The 24,694-nt window shown below is 44.7% G+C and overlaps 3 protein-coding genes across 6 annotated transcripts; 1 reads left to right on the plus strand and 2 right to left on the minus strand.

Annotated features, from left to right (window-relative positions):
• Positions 1 to 501: 501 nt before the first annotated feature.
• Positions 502 to 12,391, plus strand: LOC124028045 (PCI domain-containing protein 2). Of its 3 annotated transcripts, none has more exons than XM_046340213.1 (13): positions 502 to 601; positions 1,158 to 1,212; positions 1,373 to 1,462; positions 1,592 to 1,731; positions 1,912 to 1,953; positions 2,058 to 2,112; positions 3,895 to 3,998; positions 10,566 to 10,641; positions 10,843 to 11,085; positions 11,219 to 11,292; positions 11,403 to 11,528; positions 11,949 to 12,072; positions 12,181 to 12,391. In XM_046340213.1, the coding sequence occupies exons 2-13, from the start codon at positions 1,177 to 1,179 to the stop codon at positions 12,268 to 12,270; spliced, it is 1,200 nt and encodes a 399-aa protein (XP_046196169.1). In that variant the 5' UTR covers positions 502 to 601; positions 1,158 to 1,176; the 3' UTR covers positions 12,271 to 12,391. The 3 variants fall into 3 exon arrangements, with proteins under 3 accessions (XP_046196169.1, XP_046196168.1, XP_046196170.1); XM_046340212.1 differs by having other exon boundaries at positions 539 to 640; XM_046340214.1 differs by having other exon boundaries at positions 561 to 670.
• On the minus strand, positions 12,326 to 20,653 carry LOC124028044 (coagulation factor X-like). Of its 2 annotated transcripts, XM_046340210.1 has the most exons (17): positions 20,604 to 20,653; positions 20,253 to 20,404; positions 19,628 to 19,788; positions 19,366 to 19,390; positions 18,993 to 19,106; positions 18,683 to 18,814; positions 18,184 to 18,461; positions 17,788 to 17,905; positions 17,330 to 17,517; positions 16,770 to 17,163; positions 14,627 to 14,790; positions 14,423 to 14,447; positions 14,217 to 14,330; positions 13,983 to 14,114; positions 13,810 to 13,895; positions 13,325 to 13,445; positions 12,326 to 13,212 (listed from the first exon to the last, which is right to left on the minus strand). In XM_046340210.1, the coding sequence occupies exons 2-17, from the start codon at positions 20,311 to 20,313 to the stop codon at positions 12,587 to 12,589; spliced, it is 2,739 nt and encodes a 912-aa protein (XP_046196166.1). In that variant the 5' UTR covers positions 20,314 to 20,404; positions 20,604 to 20,653; the 3' UTR covers positions 12,326 to 12,586. The 2 variants fall into 2 exon arrangements, with proteins under 2 accessions (XP_046196166.1, XP_046196167.1); XM_046340211.1 differs by lacking the exon at positions 20,604 to 20,653 and having other exon boundaries at positions 20,253 to 20,411.
• A 1,609-nt stretch (positions 20,654 to 22,262) lies between these two features.
• LOC124028046 (venom prothrombin activator vestarin-D1-like) lies at positions 22,263 to 24,248 on the minus strand. Its single transcript, XM_046340215.1, has 4 exons — positions 24,114 to 24,248; positions 23,810 to 23,973; positions 23,646 to 23,670; positions 22,263 to 23,264 (listed from the first exon to the last, which is right to left on the minus strand). Exons 1-4 carry the CDS (start codon positions 24,169 to 24,171, stop codon positions 22,642 to 22,644), a joined length of 870 nt encoding a protein of 289 aa, XP_046196171.1. The 5' UTR covers positions 24,172 to 24,248; the 3' UTR covers positions 22,263 to 22,641.
• Positions 24,249 to 24,694: the final 446 nt, after the last annotated feature.

A 24,694-nucleotide genomic window follows, 5' to 3' on the forward strand; every position in this document is an offset into this window, starting at 1 on the left:
GGGTTAGAGACAGTGGATGGGGTTAGAGGGAGTGGAGGGGCGGGACTGGGCCACGTGCTGAGCTAAGGAAGGTAGAATCACTGTGATATCATAACATTGTGAACAGGTTTGCAGGAGACACAGGAACACACACACACACAGACACACAAGGCTAGCGGCACTCTGCAGGTTCTATTTTAAGAGCCCATTCTCACTCGTCCATTAATCACACAGTGTAGCGTGAAACACTCCCTCCAACAGGGCCAGACACATCATAGATCACGGAGGCGCTGTGTGTGTGTGTGTGTGTGTGTGTGTGTGTGTGTGTGTGTGTGTGTGTGTGTGTGTGTGTGTGTGTGTGTGTGTGTGTGTGTGTGTGTGTGTGTGTGTGTGTGTGTGTGTGTGTGTGTGTGTGAGAGAGCGAGAGATTGCGAGAGCAGAGATTTCATTGTGCATAGCTTCTAATAAGCACAGGGAGGCGACAAAGTTATAGCTAGACTATTGTAGCACCTGGGGGGACTTTTATTTTGAAGGCTGAAGGAATACCTTGACCCGGAAGTGATTCGTGTAGCTATAGCTCAACGACGCGAATACATTTTAAACATACATTTAACCACAACAGGTAGCTATATAGACGGATACATTGGAATTATGCCATTAGGTTAGTACAGTGGTTCCCAACCAACCAGGGGTAGGTACTAGGGAGCCCTGGCTTACTTGGCTTATCTACAGGGGATACTTGAGAAGACTCATGAGACCATAGGCTTTTACTGGTAAAATGCGCATGAGGGAGTACAATACTCTGGGCAGAGCAACATAACATTTTGTTGGTGGTACAATAACCGAAAATAATTTGGGACCACTGGCTTTGTAAACTAGCTAGTTACACCTTGATGTATCATTATCAGCTACAATCTAGCGGTCCTTGACAGTTAATGAATGCATGCTACCTAGCTAACGTTAGTTAAAACGATACAAAAAAGTTACATTATATTGATCCCAATTTAATCATCACACTCGTGATACTGAATTAAATTCTTAGATAATGTACTAGTAACGTTAACTAGCTAGATAAATTGCCAATAGCCATAGCACAGTAGTTATGTTGTCAGATTCAGAGCTTTGCCGCTTAGCGGATTTGCTTAAATACCTGTTTTATTATTTAAACTTTTTCGTAGGTTCACATCCCTGGCTGCAATGGCGCACATAACAATCAACCAGTATCTCCAACAGGTAGCCATTTTTCTATTTTATCATACCGGTTATCAAGTGAACCCATATAGCTAGCAGTCTTCTTCCTTAGCACAAACTTTCATTTAGCTATTCTTTGTGTTCACAATGCACCACTAGTCACGCATGCTCAGTTCACACCATGTTGCTTACCTGTTCCCAGGTGTATGAGGCCATTGATAATCATGAGGGGAGTTTTTGTGCAGAACTGCTGTCATTCAAACACCCACATGTGGCTAACCCACGTCTCCAGGTGAGGCTATTCAGGCTGCCTGAACCTTCCATGCCTTCAAGTCCTGCTGACCTGTTGTTACACTTGTATCTCTTCAGATAACACCCTCTGTGTTTTGCTCTAGAAACATGACTGTATGTATGCCTGCAGCTCGCCAGTCCAGAGGAGAAGTGCCAGCAGGTGCTGGAAGTCCCGTACGATGAGATGGTTGCAGCACACTTGAGGTGCACCTATGCAGTGTCCAACCACGACTTTGTTGAGGCGTACAAATGTCAGACGTTGGTGGTCCAATATCCTTTTGGCATTTCTGGAGATGACTTTGGATACATATTCTCATCACTCCCCATCCCTGCCTGACAAATATATACATACACACAAGATATGTGGGAAAGCACATATTGTGCTATCGACTGGTCCATTTCCAAACTGTTCTGTCATGGTTCCTCTGAGGTTCGTCCTTGACTTTCTACGTCATTCTTGAGGGCCTTCCAATCTCACAAAGAGGAGAACTGGTAAGGATAAGCATGTAAAATTATATTTTTGATCAATTTGTCCTTAGTGTTTTTCTATTCTACATATACACACCTGTAGGATGACTGCTCTATGTGCTGTTTAGGGCCTTGCCAGTGATGTTCGCTGTTACACTGGACCTGCGCATATTTGCCAACAATGTAAGTGAACATAAACTATTGTGCTCTAAAATGCTTCTGATCCAGTGATGGAAAAGTCATGTCCTAAAGGAGAGGTTTGATGATTGTGGTATTATTGTCCTATAGGAGGGGTTTGATGATTGTGGTATTATTGTCCTATAGGAGGGGTTTGATGATTGTGGTATTATTGTCCTATAGGAGGGGTTTGATGATTGTAGTAGTATTGTCCTATAGGAGGGGTTTGATGATTGTGCTATTATTGTCCTATAGGAGGGGTTTGATGATTGTGCTATTATTGTCCTATAGGAGGGGTTTGATGATTGTAGTAGTATTGTCCTATAGGAGGGGTTTGATGATTGTGCTATTATTGTCCTATAGGAGGGGTTTGATGATTGTAGTAGTATTGTCCTATAGGAGGGGTTTGATGATTGTAGTAGTATTGTCCTATAGGAGGGGTTTGATGATTGTGGTATTATTGTCCTATAGGAGGGGTTTGATGATTGTGGTATTATTGTCCTATAGGAGGGGTTTGATGATTGTAGTAGTATTGTCCTATAGGAGGGGTTTGATGATTGTGCTATTATTGTCCTATAGGAGGGGTTTGATGATTGTGCTATTATTGTCCTATAGGAGGGGTTTGATGATTGTAGTAGTATTGTCCTATAGGAGGGGTTTGATGATTGTGCTATTATTGTCCTATAGGAGGGGTTTGATGATTGTAGTAGTATTGTCCTATAGGAGGGGTTTGATGATTGTGCTATTATTGTCCTATAGGAGGGGTTTGATGATTGTGCTATTATTGTCCTATAGGAGGGGTTTGATGATTGTAGTAGTATTGTCCTATAGGAGGGGTTTGATGATTGTAGTAGTATTGTCCTAAAGGAGAGGTTTGATGATTGTAGTAGTATTGTCCTATAGGAGGGGTTTGATGATTGTGGTATTATTGTCCTATAGGATGGGTTTGATGATTGTGGTATTATTGTCCTATAGGAGGGGTTTGATGATTGTGGTATTATTGTCCTATAGGAGGGGTTTGATGATTGTTGTAGTATTGTCCTATAGGAGGGGTTTGATGATTGTCGTAGTATTGTCCTATAGGAGGGGTTTGATGATTGTCGTAGTGTTGTCCTAAAGGAGAGGTTTGATGATTGTAGTATTGTTGTCCTATAGGAGGGGTTTGATGATTGTGGTATTATTGTCCTATAGGAGGGGTTTGATGATTGTCGTAGTATTGTCCTATAGGAGGGGTTTGATGATTGTAGTATTATTGTCCTATAGGAGGGGTTTGATGATTGTGCTATTATTGTCCTATAGGAGGGGTTTGATGATTGGTAGTTTGTCCTATGATTGATGATTGTAGTATTTGTCCTAAAGGAGGGGTTTGATGATTGTAGTAGTATTGTCCTGTCCTATAGGAGGGTTTGATGATTGTGGTATTATTTTCCTATAGGAGGGGTTTGATGATTGTCGTAGTATTGTCCTATAGGAGGGGTTTGATGATTGTCGTAGTATTGTCCTATAGGAGGGGTTTGATGACTGTAGTATTATTGTCCTATAGGAGGGGTTTGATGATTGTAGTAGTATTGTCCTATAGGAGGGGTTTGATAATATAATAATAATAATATATGTCTTTTAGCAGACTCTTTTATCCAAAGCGACTTACAGTCATGTGTGCATACATTCTACGTATGGGTGGTCCCGGGAATCGAACCCACTACCCTGGCGTTACAAGCGCCATGCTCTACCAACTGAGCTACAGTTGTCCTATAGGAGGGGTTTGATGATTGTAGAATGATTTTCCAGGCAGAGCAGCAGCTCCTGAGGAAGGGAAAAGGCAAACTGGGAGACATGCTGGAGAAAGCTGCTGAGCAACTGATGGGCTGTTTCAGAGTGTGTGCCAGCGACAAGTGAGTCTCACAGGACATGGACACTATTGACAGCATATTAAACTATATCTTATAGCATATTAAACTATATATCTTACAGCATATTAAACTGAATATCTAACAGCAGACAGCATATTAAACTATATCTTACAGCATATTAAACTATATCTTACAGCATATTAAACTATATCTAACAGCAGACAGCATATTAAACTATATCTTACAGCACATTAAACTATATATCTAACAGCAGACAGCATATTAAACTATATCTTACAGCATATTAAACTATATATCTTGCAGCATTGGACACTATTGACAACATATTAAACTATATATCTAACAGCAGACAGCATATTAAACTATATCTTACAGCATATTAAACTATATATCTTGCAGCATTGAACACTATTGACAGCATATTGAACTATATCTTGAATTGAATTTATTTTGGGTAACAGACAAATACAACAAAATGTACGATGTGGACCCAGAGGATATCACTTGAAAGTATTAATTAAAACGCTTGTTTCCAAAGTGGTCCTCAATGGTAAAAACAATAACGCATATTACGATTAAAAGGAAACACAAAATGACAAACAACCATAAATACATTCATTTATAATGACATCCTCAAAAGTGGCACTATTCATTGAACTTTTCCTTAACCTTAAAAATCAACCATATTATTAATACAATCTATTAATTGCACATCACACTGATCCTTCAAATAATACACCAGCCCAGCAGTAGGGGGCACAAGGGGCAGTGGGGTGGTTTCTCTTCCTTAGACAACATTGTTCAAATGAAACCTTTGTCTGCTTTTTAAAGCTATTTTTACTTTTTCTTTGCTTAGTCTCCAAGGGGAGGCTATTCCGTAGACAAAATGCCTGTATAGAAAAACATGCTCCTAGCAGTACTGTTTACTCATGGGATTTTACAAGACATAACACTAGCTCTGGTATTGTAACTGTGTTGGGTATAGACCATATCAATGTGTTTTTTCTTATAAGCTGGGGCGTGATTATTTAAGATGTCAAACATATGATTACGTTTAAGTTGGTCCACTCTGGACTCCAAAGGCAACAAGCCCACCGCCCGGAACTCCTGTACCACAAGGGGGGTCCTAGGGTGGACATTCAGCATATACCTGATAACATTATTTAGCATGACCTGCATTCTCTCTTTCAGCTTTTTTGATAGCCCACTATACCAAGCAGAGCAGGCATAATGAAAATGACACTGAATCAAGGTTGCGACACGATATAAAAATGTAAATTTGTTTGCCAAAGTATTTTAGCAGCAATCAGGTCTCCAGAAAGGGATTGATCTAGGGACACACTAAGATAAGATACTTGTTTTAGATTCAAACTGCCTGCACAGTTTACCTTTATCTTGTCAGCCCTAAGAAATCTACATTTTGTTCCAAACAAATTGATTCAGTTTTTCCCAAATGTAGTGACGATTTGTTGTCAGTCAACCAATCTCTAACTAAATGCAATTCCTTACACAGGGTCTATATGTAAACTGTATCCTTCCCTGATACCAGTATGGCTGAATCATCAGTATACAGTAAAGTGCAAACTCCTGCTTTATCTGGCATATCATTAACGTATATAAGAAATAAGAGGGGCCCTAAAATGGATCCCTGCGGTACTCCACAGGATATTTCTTTGGTTTCTGACAGAACATCGCCAACATTACATGTGTTCCGTTGGTCAGATAAAACCTAAACCAATTCATTGCTACATCATTTAGACCCATGCATTTCAGTTTCATCAGGAGAATATCGTAGTCAAAAGCTTTCTGGGGGCCCTTCAGAGTGTCGCAGTGGTCTAAGGCACTGCATCGCAGTGCTAGCCGTGCCACTAGAGTTTCTGGGTTCGATTCCATGCTCTGTCGCAGCTGGCCGCGACCGGGTGACCCATTTGGCCCAGCATCGTCCGGGTTAGGGGATGGTTTGGCCAGCAGGGGTGTCCTTGTCCCATCGCGCATTAGCGACTCCTGTGGCGGGCCGGGCGCAGTGCACGCTGACACGGTCCCCAGGTGTACGATGCTTCCGGGTTAAGTGGGCATTGTGTCAAGAAGCAGTGCGGCTTGTTTGGGTTGTGTTTAGAAAGACGCATGGCTCTCGACCTTTGCCTCTCCCGAGTCCGTACGGGAGTTGCAGCGATGAGACAAGACTGTAACTAACAGTTGGATACCACAAAAAGGGGTATTTTTTAAACATTTTTATAAAATAAAGATAAAATCTTTCGGCAAGTCTGACATGACCATATATTTCCCCTTCTCACGTTCCTGCTTAATGTGGATAAGGTAAGTATCCGTGGAATGAGCCAGATTGGAGTTCATGAAGAAGTTTGCTCTAGAAGGTATCCTCAAGGTGCAGCTTTGAACACTATTGACAGCATATTAAACTATATATCTTACAGCATATTAAACTATATATCTTACAGCATATTAAACTATGTATCTTACAGCATTGAACACTATTGACAGCATATTAAACTACACTGCTCAAAAAAATAAAGGGAACACTAAAATAACACATCCTAGATCTGAAGGAATGAAATATTCTTATTAAATACTTTTTTCTTTACATAGTTGAATGTGTTGACAACAAAATCACACAACAATTATCAATGGAAATCAAATTTATCAACCCATGGAGGTCTGGATTTAGAGTCACACACAAAATTAAAGTGGAAAACCACACTACAGGCTGACCCAACTTTGATGTAATGTCCTTAAAACAAGTCAATGAGGCTCAGTAGTGTGTGTGGCCTCCACGTGCCTGTATGACTTCCCTACAACGCCTGGGCATGCTCCTGATGAGGTGGTGGATGGTCTCCTGAGGGATCTCCTCCCAGACCTGGACTAAAGCATACGCCAACTCCTGGACAGTCTGTGGTGCAACGTGGTGTTGGTGGATGGAGCGAGACATGATGTCCCAGAAGTGCTCAATTGGATTCAGGTCTGGGGAACGGGCGGGCCATTCCATAGCATCAATACCTTCCTCTTGCAGGAACTGCTGACACACTCCAGCCACATGAGGTCTAGCATTGTCTTGCATTAGGAGGAACCCAGGGCCAACTGCACCAGCATATGGTCTCACAAGGGGTCTGAGGATCTCATCTCGGTACCTAATGGCAGTCAGGCTACCTCTGGCGAGCACATGGAGGGCTGTGCGGCCACCCCAAAGAAATGCCACCCCACACCATAACTGACCCACCGCCAAACCGGTCATGCTGGAGGATGTTGCAGGCAGCAGAACGTTCTCTACTGCGTCTCCAGACTGTCACGTGCTCAGTGTGAACCTGCTTTCATCTGTGAAGAGCACAGGGAGGGCTGTGCGGCCACCCCAAAGCAATGCCACCCCACACCATAACTGACCCACCGCCAAACCGGTCATGCTGGAGGATGTTGCAGGCAGCAGAACGTTCTCTACTGCGTCTCCAGACTCTGTCACGTGCTCAGTGTGAACCTGCTTTCATCTGTGAAGAGCACAGGGCGCCAACCCCCACCTGTGGATGTCGGGCCCTCATACCACCCTCATGGAGTCTGTTTCTGACCGTTAGAGCAGACACATGCACGGCCTGCTGGAGGTCATTTTGCAGGGCTCTGGCAGTGCTCCTCCTGCTCCTCCTTGCACAAAGGCGGAGGTAGCTGTCCTGCTGCTGGGTTGTTGCCCTCCTACGGCCTCCTCCACGTCTCCTGATGTACTGGCCTGTCTCCTGGTAGCGCCTCCATGCTCTGGACACTACGCTGACAGACACAGCAAACCTTCTTGCCACAGCTCGCATTGATGTGCCATCCTGGATGAGCTGCTCTACCTGAGCCACTTGTGTGGGTTGTAGACTCCGTCTCATGCTACCACTAGAGTGAAAGCACCGCCAGCATTCAAAAGTGACCAAAACATCAGCCAGGAAGCATAAGAACTGAGAAGTGGTCTGGACACCACCTGCAGAACCACTCCTTTATTGGGGGTGTCTTGCTCAATGCCTATAATTTCCACCTGTTGTCTATTCTATTTGCACAACAGCATGTGACATTTATTGTCAATCAGTGTTGCTTCCTAAGTGGACAGTTTGATTTCACAGAAGTGTGATTGACTTGGAGTTACATTGTGTTGTTTAAGTGTTCCCTTTATTTTTTTGAGCAGTGTATATATCTTACAGCAATGAACACTTTTGGCAGCATATTAAACTACAGTCGTGACAAAGTTTTGAGAATGACACGAATATACATTTTCAAAGTCTGCTGTCTCAGTTTGTATGATGGCAATTTGCATATACTCCAGAATGTTATGAAGATTGATCAGATGAATTGCAAGTAATTTAATTAATATTTAATAATAATAATATATGCCATTTAGCAGACGCTTTTATCCAAAGCGACTTACAGTCATGTGTGCATACATTCTACGTATGGGTGGTCCCGGGGATCGAACCCACTACCCTGGCGTTACAAGCGCCATGCTCTACCAACTGAGCTACAGAAGGACCACAACAGTGCCTCTTTGCCAAGCAAATTATCTGAATCCCCAAAAAACATTTCCACTGCATTTCAGCCCTGCCACAAAAGGACCAGCTGACATCATGTCAGTGATTCTCTCGTTAACACAGGTGTGAGTGTTGACGAGGACAAGGCTGGAAATCACTCTGTCATGCCGATTGAGTTCAAATAACAGACTGGAAGGGAGGTGCTTGGAATCATTGTTCTTCCTCTGTCAATCATGGTTACCTGCAAGGAAAGACGTGCCGTCATCATTGCTTTGCACAAAAAGGGCTTCACAGGCAAGGATATTGCTGCCAGTAAGATTGCACCTAAATCAACCATTTATCGGATCATCAAGAACTTCAAGGAGAGCGTTTCAATTGTTGTGAAGAAGGCTTCAGGGCGCCCAAGAAAGACCAGCAAGCGCCAGGGCCGTCTCCTAAAGTTGATTCAGCTGCGGGATCGGGGCACCACCAGTACAGAGCTTGCTCAGGAATGGCAGCAGGCAGGTGTGAGTGCATCTGCACGCACAGTGAGGCGAAGACTTTTGGAGGATGGACTGGTGTCAAGAAGGGCAGCAAAGAAGCTATTTCTCTCCAGGAAAAACATCAGGGACAGACTGATATTCTGCAAAAGGTACAGGGATTGGACTGCTGAGGACTGGGGTAAAGTCATTTTCTCTGATGAATCCCCCTTCCGATTGTTTGGGGCATCCGGAGAAAAGCTTGTCCGGAAAAGACAAGGTGAGCACTACCATCAGTCCTGTGTCATGCCAACAGTAAAGCATCCTGAGACCATTCATGTGTGGCGTTGCTTCTCAGCCAAGGGAGTGGGCTCACTCACAATTTTGCCTATGAACACAGCCATGAATAAAGAATGGTACCAACACATCCTCCGAGAGCAACTTCTCCCAACCATCCAGGAACAGTTTGATGACGAACAATGCCTTTTCCAGCATGATGGAGCACCTTGCTATGAGGCAAAAGTGATAACTAAGTGGCTCGGATAACAAAACATTGATATTTTGGGTCCATTGCCAAGAAATTCCCCAGACCTTAATCCCATTGAGAACTTGTGGTCAATCCGCAAGAGGCGGATAGTCAAACAAAACCCCACAAATTCTGACAAACTTCAAGCATTGATTATGCAAGAATGGTCTGCCATCAGTCAGGATGTGGCCCAGAAGTTAATTGACAGCATGCCAGGGCAGATTGCAGAGGTCTTGAAAAAGAAGGGTCAACACTGCAAATATTGACTCTTTGCATCAACGTCATGTAATTGTCAATAAAAGCCTTTGACACTTATGAAATGCTTGTAATTATACTTCAATATTCCACAGTAACATCTGACAAAAATATCTAAAGACACTGAAGCAGCAAACTTTGTGAAAATTAATATTTGTGTCATTCGCAAAACCTTTGGCCACGACTGTATATTTCTTACAGCATTGAACACTATTGACAGCATATTAAACGATATATCTTACATCATATTAAACTATATATCTAACAGCATATTAAACTATATATCTTACAGTAGACAGCATATTAAACTATATATCTTACAGTAGACAGCATATTAATCTATATATCTAACAGCAGACAGCATATTAAACTATATATCGTACAGCATATTAAACTATACATCTAACAGTAGACAGCATATTAAACTATATATCTTACAGCATATTCAACTATATATCTAACAGCATATTAAACTATATATCTAACAGCATATTAAACAATATATCTTACAGCATATTAAACTATATATCTTACAGCATATTAAACTATATATCTTACAGCATATTAAACTATATATCTTACAGCATATTAAACTATATATCTAACAGCATATTAAACTATATATCTAACAGCAGACAGCATATTAAACTATATATCGTACAGCATATTAAACTATACATCTAACAGTAGACAGCATATTAAACTATATATCTTACAGCATATTAAACTATATATCTAACAGCATATTAAACTATATATCTTGCAGCATATGAAACTATACATCTTACAACCTTTACAGTAGCAACCATATCCCCTTGCTCATTATGTCTTGACTTCTCGTATACAGCCGGGCTGGGATTGACGACTCCAAGAAGTGGGGAATGTTGTTTCTCATCAATCAGCTCTTCAAGATCTACTTCAAGGTAAGGCAGTAGTGTGATTGGGTGAAGTTTTGTTTACATGAATAGGCCCTACTTTGTGTGTGTGTGTGTGTGTGTGTGTGTGTGTGTGTGTGTGTGTGTGTGTGTGTGTGTGTGTGTGTGTGTGTGTGTGTGTGTGTGTGTGTGTGTGTGTGTGTGTGTGTGTGTGTGTGTGTGTGTGTAAACGGTTGTGTGTGTGTCCAGATCAACAAGCTACACCTGTGTAAGCCACTGATCCGGGCCATCGACAGCTCCAACCTGAAGGATGATTACAGTATGGCCCAGAGAGTCACCTACAAATACTACGTAGGCCGCAAGGCCATGTTCGACAGCGACTACAAACCAGCCGAGGAGTACCTGTCCTTCTCCTTCCAGCACTGCCACCGCTCCAGCCAGAGGAACAAACGCATGATCCTCATCTACCTACTGCCTGTCAAGATGTTGCTGGTGAGACAGAGTGCCTTACTGAGAGAGCTCAAACATACACTCATCTAGCCACACACGTCAGAATTCAAATCAAATTTTAAAAAGCTTGACTGTCAATCAGAGACGAAGACTGGTGTTGCTCATGTTGATTCAGGGTCACATGCCTAATCACCAGCTGCTCAGGAAGTACGACCTCATGCAGTTTGCCGACGTCACGAAAGCTGTGAGGTGAGTGTCACCACCCGCCCACTCCTTGCCATCTCTCTTTCTCCTCTCTCTCCCCCTACTCCCTCCTTCCCCCTCTTTTTCTGATTTCTGTCTCTCTGTCTCTGTAACAGTGAGGGCAACCTGCTGCTGTTGAACGAGGCCTTGGCCAAGCACGAGACCTTCTTCATCCGCTGTGGCATCTTCCTCATCCTCGAGAAGCTCAAGATCATCACCTACCGGAACCTCTTCAAGAAAGTGTGAGTCTACTCATCAAGTCCAATGGTACTGTGCTGGCCTGGTTAGACTTTTAACACTACTGAGCCAAGTCCAGCTGGACTGTGCTGGCCTGGTTACACTTTTCACACTACTGAGCCAAGTCCAGCTGGACTGTGCTGGCCTGGTTAGACTTTTAACACTACTGAGCCAAGTCCAGCTGGACTGTGCTGGCCTGGTTACACTTTTCACACTACTGAGCCAAGTCCAGCTGGAATGGGCTGGTCTGGTTACACATCCATCATAGTTGCTGGAACCGCACTGAAAGGACAATGTGAAAATAAATTATCTGAGGCAGCACAGTACGATTCAGGTCAGGCCTATAGTGTGAATTGGCATAGTGTGTGTGTGAACCTATGACCGATATTTACTTTCTGTTAACATGTTTGTGGTATGTGGGTTAGGTACCAGCTGCTGAAGACTCACCAGTTGCCCCTAGATGCCTTCCTGGTAGCTCTGAAAATGATGCAGGTGGAAGAGGTGGACATTGACGAGGTGCAGTGTATCCTGGCCAACCTAATCTGTGAGGTGAGATCCCACCACACACACCTTTTCCTCTGACCATGTGCTTCCACCTGATATTTCAGACAGGAGTAAAACATGAAGCAGCAGATGAAGTCTCTTCCTCTCTTCTAGGGTCACATCAAGGGCTACATCTCTCACCAGCACCAGAAACTGGTCGTCAGCAAGGCCAATCCATTCCCCCTGCTGTCATCATCATCCTAATCTACGTATCCCAGAATCCCCTTCACCCAGGAACTGTTCCCAGAAATATATTTCCTTATTATTTAGGTTGCATTTTATTTTGTCATATTTTTACATTTTGAATAAAAGTTTTGTTGTTTTACTCCTTGTACCACATTTTTGTTTATTAAGGAAGTGTGGAAGATGAATGATTTATATAATTATAGTACATGTTAAAATATAACCACTCGCTTTCATTTACATTGTTAACCTTGGAAAAAACAACTTCAATCTTGAACGCAACCTTGTTGGCTGTAAGTCCAGTGTAGGTAGGGATCAGGCTAACCCTTAGTTGGGGTTACACATAAGGTCCAGGTGGGTCATGGGTCATTTGTGGTGTCATCCTCATCTCTGTCATCTCCAGGCGCTGCTGGATCCATTGCAAGTAGCGAGACAACTTGGTGAACAACAGGGTTTGTCCACAGCCATGCGACGTGGGTGGCGAAAGGTGCAAGCCTGTTAGGAACGCTGTACCCCTCTCCACAGTCACAACGGGGGTCCCGGACAAAAGGCTGCAGTTCCTCATTAGTCCTGGTTTGAGGTCTGTCTCATTAAACCTAGTCAACTCAGTCCCACAGAAGCCCTTCTGGCTCCCCATACAGAACATCTTGTTGGTGAGGGGCTGGGAGACGTTCACCTGGTTCCGACAGCCCTCCGCATGCAGGTAGGAGAGAACAGGGGGGCCGTGGGATTGTCCCCGGAACTTATCCGGACCCGTGGCCACCCCCTCCCTACCTGGACTCATCAACACGTTCTCACTGAAATCCTTAGTGGGCAGGCACAGGTGGGAGACAGAGGTGCCGAAGGGAAGGGGCTCATTCAGTCTCACCAAGGCCAGGTCGTCCTCCAGACTGCCTCTCTCGTGGCGGTTGTGAACGTACAGTTGGGTCGATAGAGGGATCCTCACACTATTATTTGAGGCACCTTAGAGGATGAAGGGAAACTGTTAGATTTCATAAAGATTTGAATCTACCTGAGCTGGAGGTTTATACACTAACAGATCAAACGTCAGTGTTTTTATCGCTGTGGGACTCGCCTGTCTGCATGCTGTGGACTTTCTTTCCCATGTACAGGCAGCTAGCTGAGGTCAGGACCGCCTGAGGCCCCAGGATCACCCCGCTACACAGCTCTGCACCAGCCTCATCCACAAACACCACCTGCCAATCGCAAAGCCACGGGTTAAAGGGGAAGTTCAGTATATCACAACTTATTGTTCCTCACCTTGAAAGTAGTCTATAGGCCAGGAGAAACAGACTCCCCCTCACCTTGAAAGTAGTCTATAGGCCAGGAGAAACAGACTCCCCCTCACCTTGAAAGTAGTCTATAGGCCAGGAGAAACAGACTCCCCCTCACCTTGAAAGTAGTCTATAGGCCAGGAGAAACAGACTCCCCCTCACCTTGAAAGTAGTCTATAGGCCAGGAGAAACAGACTCCCCCTCACCTTGAAAGTAGTCTATAGGCCAGGAGAAACAGACTCCCCCTCACCTTGCTCTACGTTGTGCTGGTAGGGGAGGAACTTACTTGCCATGGACAGCGGTTGTGTGGACAGACGTGATAGGCTGTGTTGATTTGGTTTGTTGGCTGGAGTCTTCCACAGGGGTGCTTAACTAAGGAAACAGAGACGTCTCTATTTACAGTGTGTGAGAGAGGGAGTGTTACAGATGTCTAATTCAAAAGAATAGGTAGATGTTAACCTGCAGGTATGCAGCTCCTCTTATCACTGTGAATCTTGTACCCCGTGGTGCAGGAGCACTGGTATGCTCCAAAGTTGGGACTGCAGAAGTGGTCACAGGAGAAGGGCCCCTTGGTGGGGCACTGAGAGCCATCTGTCACGACACACAAACATATCTCTTAGCCTACTCGCAAAACTATGAACACACACATTCACACACACTCATAAAGAGTTCTAATGTAGGTGTTCTTTGGACCTATTTCACAGTTCTTCCCGTGGTACAGCTCTGTGCAGCTACAGGTGAAACCTCCAATGCTGTCCTTGCAGCTGCCGCCATGGAGACAGGGATTGGGTTTGCACTGGTCCCCATCTGAGGAGGAAGAAGAAGGGAGGGGATTCAATATCTGGAGTCGGGAGAAAACCCAACACCCCTCTGCCGCGATTCAAAAGAATGAGACATACCTACGTAGACATTCCAGAAAGTGTCCTATTGAGGTATGAGAGAGAGAGACAATGGACACAGGGTTTAAATCAGAAAACTACTGCATTAGTTATGGATAATGGGATTGCCTATGTTGTCAGATCAGTGCAGTTGAAGGAAAGGAGTCAAGGAAAGGAATGCATTTTAGACTATCGAGATGCACCCTGTAGGCCTAAACTGCTCACAGTTTTGGGTGTGTCTTCAAAGTACTCCCTGGCCTCCTCGTAGTTGCAGGTCTCCTCATAACACTCTCTCTCCAGGTTCCCCTGAAGCATCTCCTCCAAGAAGAACGCATTCGCTCTCTTCGACCGTAGGAAGACCGTGCTGGCGTGCACATGGGGCCTGAACACTGAGGGTCAGGGAGGAGGTGGAGGAAGAGCAGGAGAGGAGGTAGATGAAGAGGAGGTAGATGAGGAGGGAAAGGAGAAGGGATAGGAGGGGAAGCGGATGAAGAGGGGGAGGAGGGGCAGGTTGATGAAGAGGAGGGGAAGGAGGAGGAGGTGGACGAAGAGGAGGAGAGGAAGGAGAAGGGGGAGGTGGATGAACGGGAGGAGAGGAGGGGAAGGAGGAGGTGGATGAAGAGGAGGAGAGGAAGGGAAGGAGAAGGGGGAGGTGGATGAGGAGGGAAAAGAGAAGGGGTAGGAGGGGAAGCGCATAAAGAGGGGGAGGAGGGGCAGGTGGATGGAGAGGAAGGGAAGGAGGAGGGGGAGGTGGATGAACGGGAGGGGAAGGAGGAGGGGCAGGTTGATGAAGAGGAGGGGAAGGAGGAGGAGGTGGACGAAGAGGAGGAGAGGAAGGGAAGGAGGAGGAGGTGGACGAAGAGGAGGAGAGGAAGGGAAGGAGGAGGGGGAGGTGGATGAACGGGAGGAGAGGAGTGAAAGGAGGAGGAGGTGGACGAAGAGGAGGGGAAGGAGGAGGGAGAAGACATAGGGAACAACAACAACTGAAAAGTGAGACAAACCAGAAGTGACTCAGTATTCATTTTTCTCCTTCCAGGTTGAGGATAATATGTTAAATGGTGGAAAGCTAAACATGAAGAGTTTTCACATTAAGTGGTCCCATCATTGAGTTTCATGCCATTTAATTACATACAGAACAGTTTGTTTAATGTATACCTGCGGAGGCTGCTAAGGGGACAAAACATGGTTTTCATACCGTTCCATTTACTCCATTCCATCTATTAAACTCCATTCCAGACATTATTATGAACCGTTCTCTCCTCAGCAGCCTCCACTACTGCATACACAACACTATGCTGGTCATATGTAGACTGGAAAACTATGCTAGCAAAGTCATTGTCAGCCTGAAGGTATGATTAACAAAATGTCTACTTGGTCCTGTAGCTTTCACAGTGCAGTGGCTTACCTCTCCCATAGCTGCAGACCAGGAGGACACTGCTCAGAAGCGAGAGAGACAGAAACCACCATTGCCTCCACGAGCCCATTGCAATCCACATCCACACCGTACCCACAAGCCTCTCTGCCTGTGCCAAGGTCCTGTCTGTAGCCCTGTCTATCTCTCTCTCTCTTGCGCTCTCTCTCTATCTTTCTGTCTTACACACACAACCATGCTGGTGGGTTAACATTGCCAAGTAAAACCCACCCGCTTGCCAGCCCAAATGTCTGTTTTTAGTCATTGCTGTATACGCCAACAAAGTTATGTGGTGTGAATTTCTCCAGGAGAGCGTAATTTACGTGGATCTCCCTGTCACCTGACGTAATAAATGTAGCTGGTGCCAGCTCTAGATAGTTTAAAGATGGTGCCTCATTAGCAATTGTATGTAATATAATATCTACCAAATATGCTTCTAATATGCTAATGTTATGAAGATGAATTGAGATGAAACGTCCAGTAAAACTCATTGTATCTCATGAGGTCTTCACAAACACAATGTCCCACAGATGGACTCTAGACTGTACACACAGTAGAGCAAACAGCAAATCCACCTATCCTTGTGTGCTCGGTACTTACACCAGCAATGATTCAAGTCAATGGTGACCTTTGAACCCTGCTGTTTTTCTGATACGATCGATTCAGTTTGTACTTTAAAAAACAGGAACAGTCGGAACATTTCTGTCTAATGGCACTCCTGACTCAACTTCATATTGTGTAATGTAGTTTAATGTTGGTATGTGACGACTGGACATTCAAACAAAACATGTTTTTTTTCCTTTTACCTTAAGTTATTTGGTCATGGATACATTTAGTGAAAAACAATGATAAACCACACAACAATGTTTATTGCCCATAATTCCCCAAGCCTCTTTAATGATTGGTTCTCCTCTCTCCTTTGTCTCCCTCAAACCCACATCATTGAGTGCATTCTACCTGCCCCCCTCGTCTTCCTCTTCCCTCCCTCCTTGGGGAGAAACTTCCCCGTGACCGCCCGGATCCAGTCGATGTACTTGGACACCTGCGTGTAGATGCCGTACTTGCCCTCACGGGCGCACCCTTCGCCCCAGCTCACCACGCCCGTCACGAACCAAGTGTCTCTGTAACGGGTGACGTGGGGTCCTCCGCTGTCTCCCTGGCATGCGTCCTTCTTCTCCTTATCGTAGCCGGCGCAGAACATGCGGTTGGAGATCTTGTGCTGGCTGGACTGAAGGCAGGTGGCCCGGGGTACGTAGGGCACGGTCAGACGCAGCAGGATGGTGGACGGCTGCTTGGCCTCCCCCACACGGCCGAACCCACTCACCAGCCCGTCATGCTGTTTCATCAACACCTTGTATTGATAAGTAGACAGGACACCATTATGTTAGGTTCAGGAACATCTTTACTAAGATATAAACCATAGACAGATTCATTATAAACTGTATGTTTTTATGCATCACTGGATAAAACCAGATGTGTCACACAGAGAATTATGTGTAGTACATCATGCTACAGACCTTCTCTGCAAAGTCTCGTTCGGGCAGGCAGGCAGGGAGGATGAACTGGGTGAACTTGATAGGGTCCTTCAGCATGACGAGGGAGATGTCGTTGTGATAGGTGGTGGAGATGTAGGACCTGTGGATGAACACCTGTTCCACCTGGTGGATGGCCTCCCGCCCATCCTTCACCTCCGTGTCAAACTCTCCTGAAGGCAGATGGACCAATGGGGAGGTTTGATTTCAATCAATTACATTTGTTTGATAGGCTGCTACAACTTAGGCTATGTATGGGTGGTATGGTTATTGACTGTTGTTATTTCACCCAGTTAGCAACTATGCTGTACACAGCAATATACTTTTCTGATAATGAAGTTTTGTGATTATGGCACAATTATATTATATAGGATATGATTAACTTAAAAATAATTCCCAGATGTAGAGCCCACTGTTAAAGGAGATTGGCTAACGGTACCTACCAAGGACAACGTAAAAGGAGCGTGTCTGGTTCATGCAATGTGCTGCCGTTAAGATGAAGTACTTATTCAGGATGGTTCCTCCACAGAAGCCCCTGTCCTCGTGGTTTACCAGGAAAGCCTGTGGAGAGAGGGAGAGAAGGAGAGAGAGAAAGAATGAGAGGGAGAGAGAGAAAGATAGACAGAGAAGAAGAGAGAAACAAAGAGAGAAAGAATGAAAGCGAGAAAGAGAGAAAGAGATATATATATGAGAGAGAGAGAAAGACATATATATATATATATGTATATATATATATATGAGAGAGAGCGAAATAAAGAGAAAGACAGAGTTGCAGAAACAAACAACCCTGAACGCTATTTAGAGGGAACCCCACTAGAGGTTTCTCTACTCTACTCTACCTGCCAGGGACATTCTCCAGGAGGACACTCCTCCCCATTGACAATACGGGTGTTGCCTCTCGCCTCGGCAAAGACTGGCTTCTCCTTCACCATTTCGATAACGTCATCCTCAAATGCAAATTGGATTTCTCTCTGTTGGGTTACGTTCCAGGCCGTTTCCCTGATAGGGTCCTCCATCATGTTGTTCTTTTCAGTGGTGTTGGTGGCAGTGGTGTTAGGCTGGTAGATGAAGATGCTACGGGTGTTCTTGGATACCACAAAGCCACACTTAAAGGCCTCTTCAATGACAAAAGGGCAACAATGTTATTAGGTACTAACTAAGCCCAACCTCCAACCTACTACCAGTCCATGTTGGAGAATGGATCATAGATAATGTCTCTCTCTCTCTCTCTCTCTCTCTCTCTCTCTCTCTCTCTCTCTCTCTCTCTCTCTCTCTCTCTCTCTCTCTCTCTCTCTCTCTCTCTCTCTCTCTCTCTCTCTCTCTCTCCTCTCCTCTCACCGTTGGAAAGGCAGGACTTGTCGTCTGTGTCCAGATAGTAGCCATCAGCACAGGAGCATTGCACACTGTCCTTCTTCACTTGGCAGAAGTGATCGCAGTCGCCATTCTTATTCTCACACAGCTCAGGAATGGCTGCAGAACAGCATCACATCAAGGATCCAGATTAGACACAGATCACAGTCACGATTAGAGCAAGGTGTTGTTTCTGACTATGGAGTAACTTGGAGTCAAGATATTTCTAGCGTCTATGTGGGAGTCGGGAATGAGATTGCTTGTCAAATTTCAAGAGCAAAGGGAGAAGAAGACATACCAATCTCACAGTTGTACCCCTGGAATCCAGCGAGACAGAAGCAGGTGTACATCCCAATCCCGTCCTTGCAGACGCCATTGTGGACACATGGCTTAGAAACACAGGCATCTCCATCTGTGAAACACAGTTTATTTCTTGCCATGGACCTACCAGTACAGCAACACCAAACACACTGCAAACAATCAATTCATGAATTGAAAATAGCCCATTGTTCTGGTGTGTGGTCGTGAGTCCTTTACTTCCTGATCTGATTAGGTTGACCCCAATCTGACCCCAACCTGACTCCAACCCAGCTCTAATCAGACAACTCCATGTGATCCAATCCCTAGCCTCTTGCGCCAACCCTTAGCCTCAACAGACTCCTGGGCCTTACCGTAATATGTGTTCCAGAATTCAGTCTGAGGGAAAGAGGTAAAAAGAGACACAAACATTACAAATTCAAACCAGAAAGGTCAAGATTCCAAAGACAAAGGAATTTCTGGTTGAAATCATGAGCGTGTAAAGATGGTGTGAATGAGTGCAAAGTGAGGAGTGACTAAACAGGAATGAGATTTATGTGACTGGAACGCAAACAGACATGTGTTTCCGGTTTAAAGAGAGATAGATAGAAACAAAGATGGAGAATGGCAATTTACAGTCAGTTTGTCGTCCTCAAAGATCTCCCTAGCCTCCTCTCTGTCACAGCGTTCCTCGATACACTCTCTCTCCATGTCTCCCTGCCGCCACTCCTCAAATGGGCTGTTGGCCCGCCGCCGCCGGTTCAGAACCTGGTTAGCATCGTCACTGTTCACGAAGACTGGGGACACAGGGAAAAATCGGTATCAGTGGCAGCAGGGCACCATCGTCATCACCATCATCACCATTGTCATCTTCATCATCATCACCATCTTCATCACCATCTTCATCACTATCATCATCACCATCATCGTCATCATCATCACTATCATTACCATAATCATCACCATATTAATGACTGTCATCGTCATCACCATCATCATCTTTTCCATCTTTTCCATCAATTAGGCTGTTGTCATCATCACAGCATGCTTGTCTAGCACACAGTCATCACAATCATCAAAGTAATCAGAGATACAGACACACCATAAAATATATCAACACACACATCCCAGTCACCCGCCCTCACCCGTACTCACACACTGACCGCAATCACTGACATTGACTAAACCCCAGAGTCTCCCTCACTTTCTCTCTACATAACTATTTGTCAACCGTTTGAGACGGTGGGGTGTTTGAACGTACCCTCGGAGGCCACGACGTGCAGCAGCAGGAGAAGGAAACAGGTTTGGGACAGCCGAAACATGGCCTGATCTCTGGGTGAGGCACCTCTCTACTCCTGGCTGCTCTGTGGAGCACAACTCTGGAGAGAGCAGGCGGAGAGGGAGGGCAATGACCTGAGAGACAGGAAGAGAGAGAACATGCTGAAGCGAGAGGGAGAGGAAGGAGTGTGTGTGTTTGTGTGTGTGTGGGGGGGGGTAGAAAATAAAAAGGGGAAGAGAGAAAGAAAGGGGGAGGACAAGAGGGTAAAAAAAGAGGGATTAGGGATGTTTGAGAGAGAAAGAGTGGAGAGAGAGAGAGAGAGGGAGGACTCACTTCAAATCCAGTCTTCACCATTCAGAGAGGCAAGGCCTTGTCCAGACCACCATTTAACTCTGCACTCTTCAGCATGACAGACAGCCCTTATTTGAGCCAATCAGAACAGCTCTCAGGAAGGGGCACAAAATCCTCAGTGATCATGTGAGGTCCAAATCACTGAGCTAATATTGACACTAAAGGATCTATTCCAATGGTTTAGCCTGCTGTGTTGTGGTTCCTTAAACGGCTAATCAAAAGAAATGCGTATGACTCAGATAATATGCATTTCAGAGAAAATACCATGTAGATAAGCTACTGCTGAAGTGTGGCTATGGATACATTTGTATACATAGCCACACTATGTATGCACACATGACTGTAAGTCGCTTTGGATAAAAGCGTCTGCTAAATGGCATTATTATTATTATTTATTATTACATTTGGACTTTTCATTCACTCACACACACACACACAAATAACACAAAGGAGGCAAAGATTTAGTTTGTCAGCGAGTAATGTTTATTCTTCAGTTATCAGAGAGGAAACTTTGGAAGTAAATGTACGTATTGGGAAGCAAACATTCTGTATGGCGTCAGGTCAAACATTCTGTATGGCACCAGGTCAAACATTCTGTATGGCATCAGGTCAAACATTCTGTATGGCACCAGGTCAAACATTCTGTATGGCATCAGGTCAAACATTCTGTATGGCATCAGGTCGAACATTCTGTATGGCATCAGGTTGAACATTCTGTATGGCATCAGGTCAAACATTCTGTATGGCATCAGGTCAAACATTCTGTATAGCATCAGGTCAAACATTCTGTACGGCATCAGGTCGAACATTCTGTATGGCATCAGGTCAAACATTCTGTATGGCATCAGGTCAAACATTCTGTATAGCATCAGGTCAAACATTCTGTACGGCATCAGGTCGAACATTCTGTACGGCATCAGGTCGAACATTCTGTACGGCGTCAGGTCAAACATTCTGTACAGCATCAGGTCAAACATTCTGTACGGCGTCAGGTCGAACATTCTGTACGGCATCAGGTCGAACATTCTGTATGGCATCAGGTCAAACATTCTGTATGGCATCAGGTCAAACATTCTGTATAGCATCAGGTCAAACATTCTGTACGGCATCAGGTCGAACATTCTGTACGGCATCAGGTCGAACATTCTGTACGGCGTCAGGTCAAACATTCTGTATAGCGTCAGGTCAAACATTCTGTAAGGCATCAGATCAAACATTCTGTACGGCATCAGGTCGAACATTCTGTACGGCGTCAGGTCAAACATTCTGTATAGCATCAGGTCAAACATTCTGTATGGCATCAGGTCAAACATTCTGTATGGCATCAGGTCAAACATTCTGTATAGCATCAGGTCAAACATTCTGTAAGGCATCAGGTCAAACATTCTGTACGGCATCAGGTCCAACATTCTGTATAGCATCAGGTCAAACATTCTGTACGGCATCAGGTCCAACATTCTGTATGGCATCGGGTCAAACATTCTGTATAGCATCAGGTCAAACATTCTGTATGGCATCGGGTCAAACATCCTGTATGGCATCAGGTCAAACATTCTGTATGGCGTCAGGTCAAACATTCTGTATGGCGTCAGGTCAAACATTCTGTATGGCGTCAGGTCAAACATTCTGTATGGCGTCAGGTCAAACATTCTGTATGGCGTCAGGTCAAACATTCTGTATGGCATCAGGTCAAACATTCTGTATGGCATCAGGTCAAACATTCTGTATGGCATCAGTTCAAACATTCTGTATGGCATCAGGTCAAACATTCTGTATGGCATCAGGTCATCCAAATCACCACTTGAAATATACACTTCACATTAAGAGTCAAATGAAAAGAATAGCAGAGTGAAAAGATGTCTGCTTACAAAGTGATGAAACAGGACGATATGCTACACCATTAGCATGATATACTGTAGCTTCCATGTAATATAAAAATATCTAGTAATGTTATGTGACAATAGATTCACTGTAATGACAATTGGTGTTGTGTGGTGACTGGTGACAAATTTAATGGGAGTTAGCCAATGCTCTGCACATTGGGAGGTGGTGGCAATAACTTCTCCGTAGCCTGCTGAATCTGAACCTCATCTAATGCCATCTCTAGCAGGAATGGCATCACCGGGGCACTGACTGAAGGCACCGGGGCTCTGACTGAAGGAGTATTCATCACCTCCTCAGCCCAGTCCAGGTAGTTGGCTACGGTAGTGTAGACGCCATAGAAACCCTGTTTGGGGCAGCCCTTCCCCCAGCCCACCACGCCCATCAGGAAGTGGGTGGTCCCGTAGTAAGTGACCAGGGGGCTCCCGCCGTACCCCCTACAGGCCGCCTGGTTCCCCTTCATGTAGCCGGCACACAGCATGTTCTGGGTAAAGTTGAAGCCGCTCTTGAGGGTGCACTCAGAGTTGGGCAGGATGGGCACGGCTAGCCTGTGGAGGAAGCGTGAGGAGGGGGCTGGCGGGGTGCCAACTTGGAAACACCGGTGTAAACTATTGGTATAAAAATGGCAGCTAAGAAATCTCTTCCTACCTGTCTGACAGTATTTTCCTTCATAGCCTCCCAGACACTGACATGTGTAAGAGTCATCCATGTAAACACAAGATCCATTGTTTTTGCATGGGTTGACCAGGCAGGGATCCTGACCTTAGAGGGAGCAATAGGGTAAAGGATATGACATTTGCTCTTTGACATGCTGGACATTTCTTGTGCAAATAAATTAGGAATGTGATAATATATGCCATTTAGCAGACGCTTTTATCCAAAGCGACTTACAGTCATGTGTGCATACATTCTACGTATGGGTGGTCCCGGGGATCGAACCCACTACCCTGGCGTTACAAGTGCCATGCTCTACCAACTGAGCTACAGAAGGATACATGGTAGTACCATATTGGATTTTATACAACAATATAATTAGCATTTTATGAAAATGAATGAAAGCACATTTGAAAGCAATACTCTATCATATATTTTAGGCTGGTTGGAATTTTTTGTGTACAGTCCACATAAAAAAAACTGATTTACCCGTGTATGTCAACCAAAACCTTTTCTGTGGAAACAAACCATACAGTCAGTTTTAAGAGTTCTTTGGAATTCTCACATGTTCCTATGCATTGCTAAATATTTCATTCAAATAAAATAAAATACTGCTTCAATCAAAGTAATAGCAAATAACAACAAAATTGCACCGTTTGGGCGTCGTCCTCGAAAACTTCCCGAGCCTCTTCATAGTTACAAATTTGCTCGAAACACTCGCGCTCGATGTTGCCCTGAAACAACTCCTCGAAGTAGCCGCTGTTGGCGCGCCTTGCTCTGTCAAGCACCAGGTGCGCATCATCCTTCTTCAAGAAGACTTAAACATCGAATGACAATACATAAAGGAAAGACAACAACGGACATTTTGCACCTCTCCATCTTTAAAAAAAATATGACTTTATCATTTTACTAACTGTAACGCTAGATTCAAAATATATGTTTTCGAAACAAACTTACCGGCGGCAGAAATTACACTTGAAATGGCCCAAAGTGCACAATTTGTTTTCAGCAGCATCGTGGCTGACCTGAATCACCCAAAACTGAAGCGGTTTGAGGTAAACAAAGCCAGCTCATATGACTCCCACTCACTCCAACAGCTCACTCCCACTGCCCTGCAAACAGTTACCACATCTGGGTGATGGTGGCCAGACCTGAACCAGAGGATTAGGCCTATGTCTTACACTACATGGACAAAAGAATGTGGACACACCTTCAAATGAGTGGATTCGGCTATTTCAGTCACACCAGTTGCTGACGTGTATACAATCAAGCACACAGCAAGCACACAGCCATGCAATCTCCATAGACAATCAATGCCAGTAGAATGGCCCGTACTGAGCTCATGGAGCTCAGTCAGTTCCTCAAATTTCTGCTCTGTTAGAGCTGGGCAACTGTAAGTGCTGTTATTGTGAAGTGGAAACTTCTAGGAATAAGAATGCCTCAGCCGGTAAGTGGTAGGCCACACAAGCTCACAGAACTGGACCGCCAAGTTCTTAGCGCTTAAACAAATTCTGTCCTCGGCTGCAACACTCACTACC

Source organism: Oncorhynchus gorbuscha, unplaced genomic scaffold (assembly GCF_021184085.1).
Source record: "Oncorhynchus gorbuscha isolate QuinsamMale2020 ecotype Even-year unplaced genomic scaffold, OgorEven_v1.0 Un_scaffold_3680, whole genome shotgun sequence".
NCBI lineage: Eukaryota > Metazoa > Chordata > Actinopteri > Salmoniformes > Salmonidae > Oncorhynchus > Oncorhynchus gorbuscha.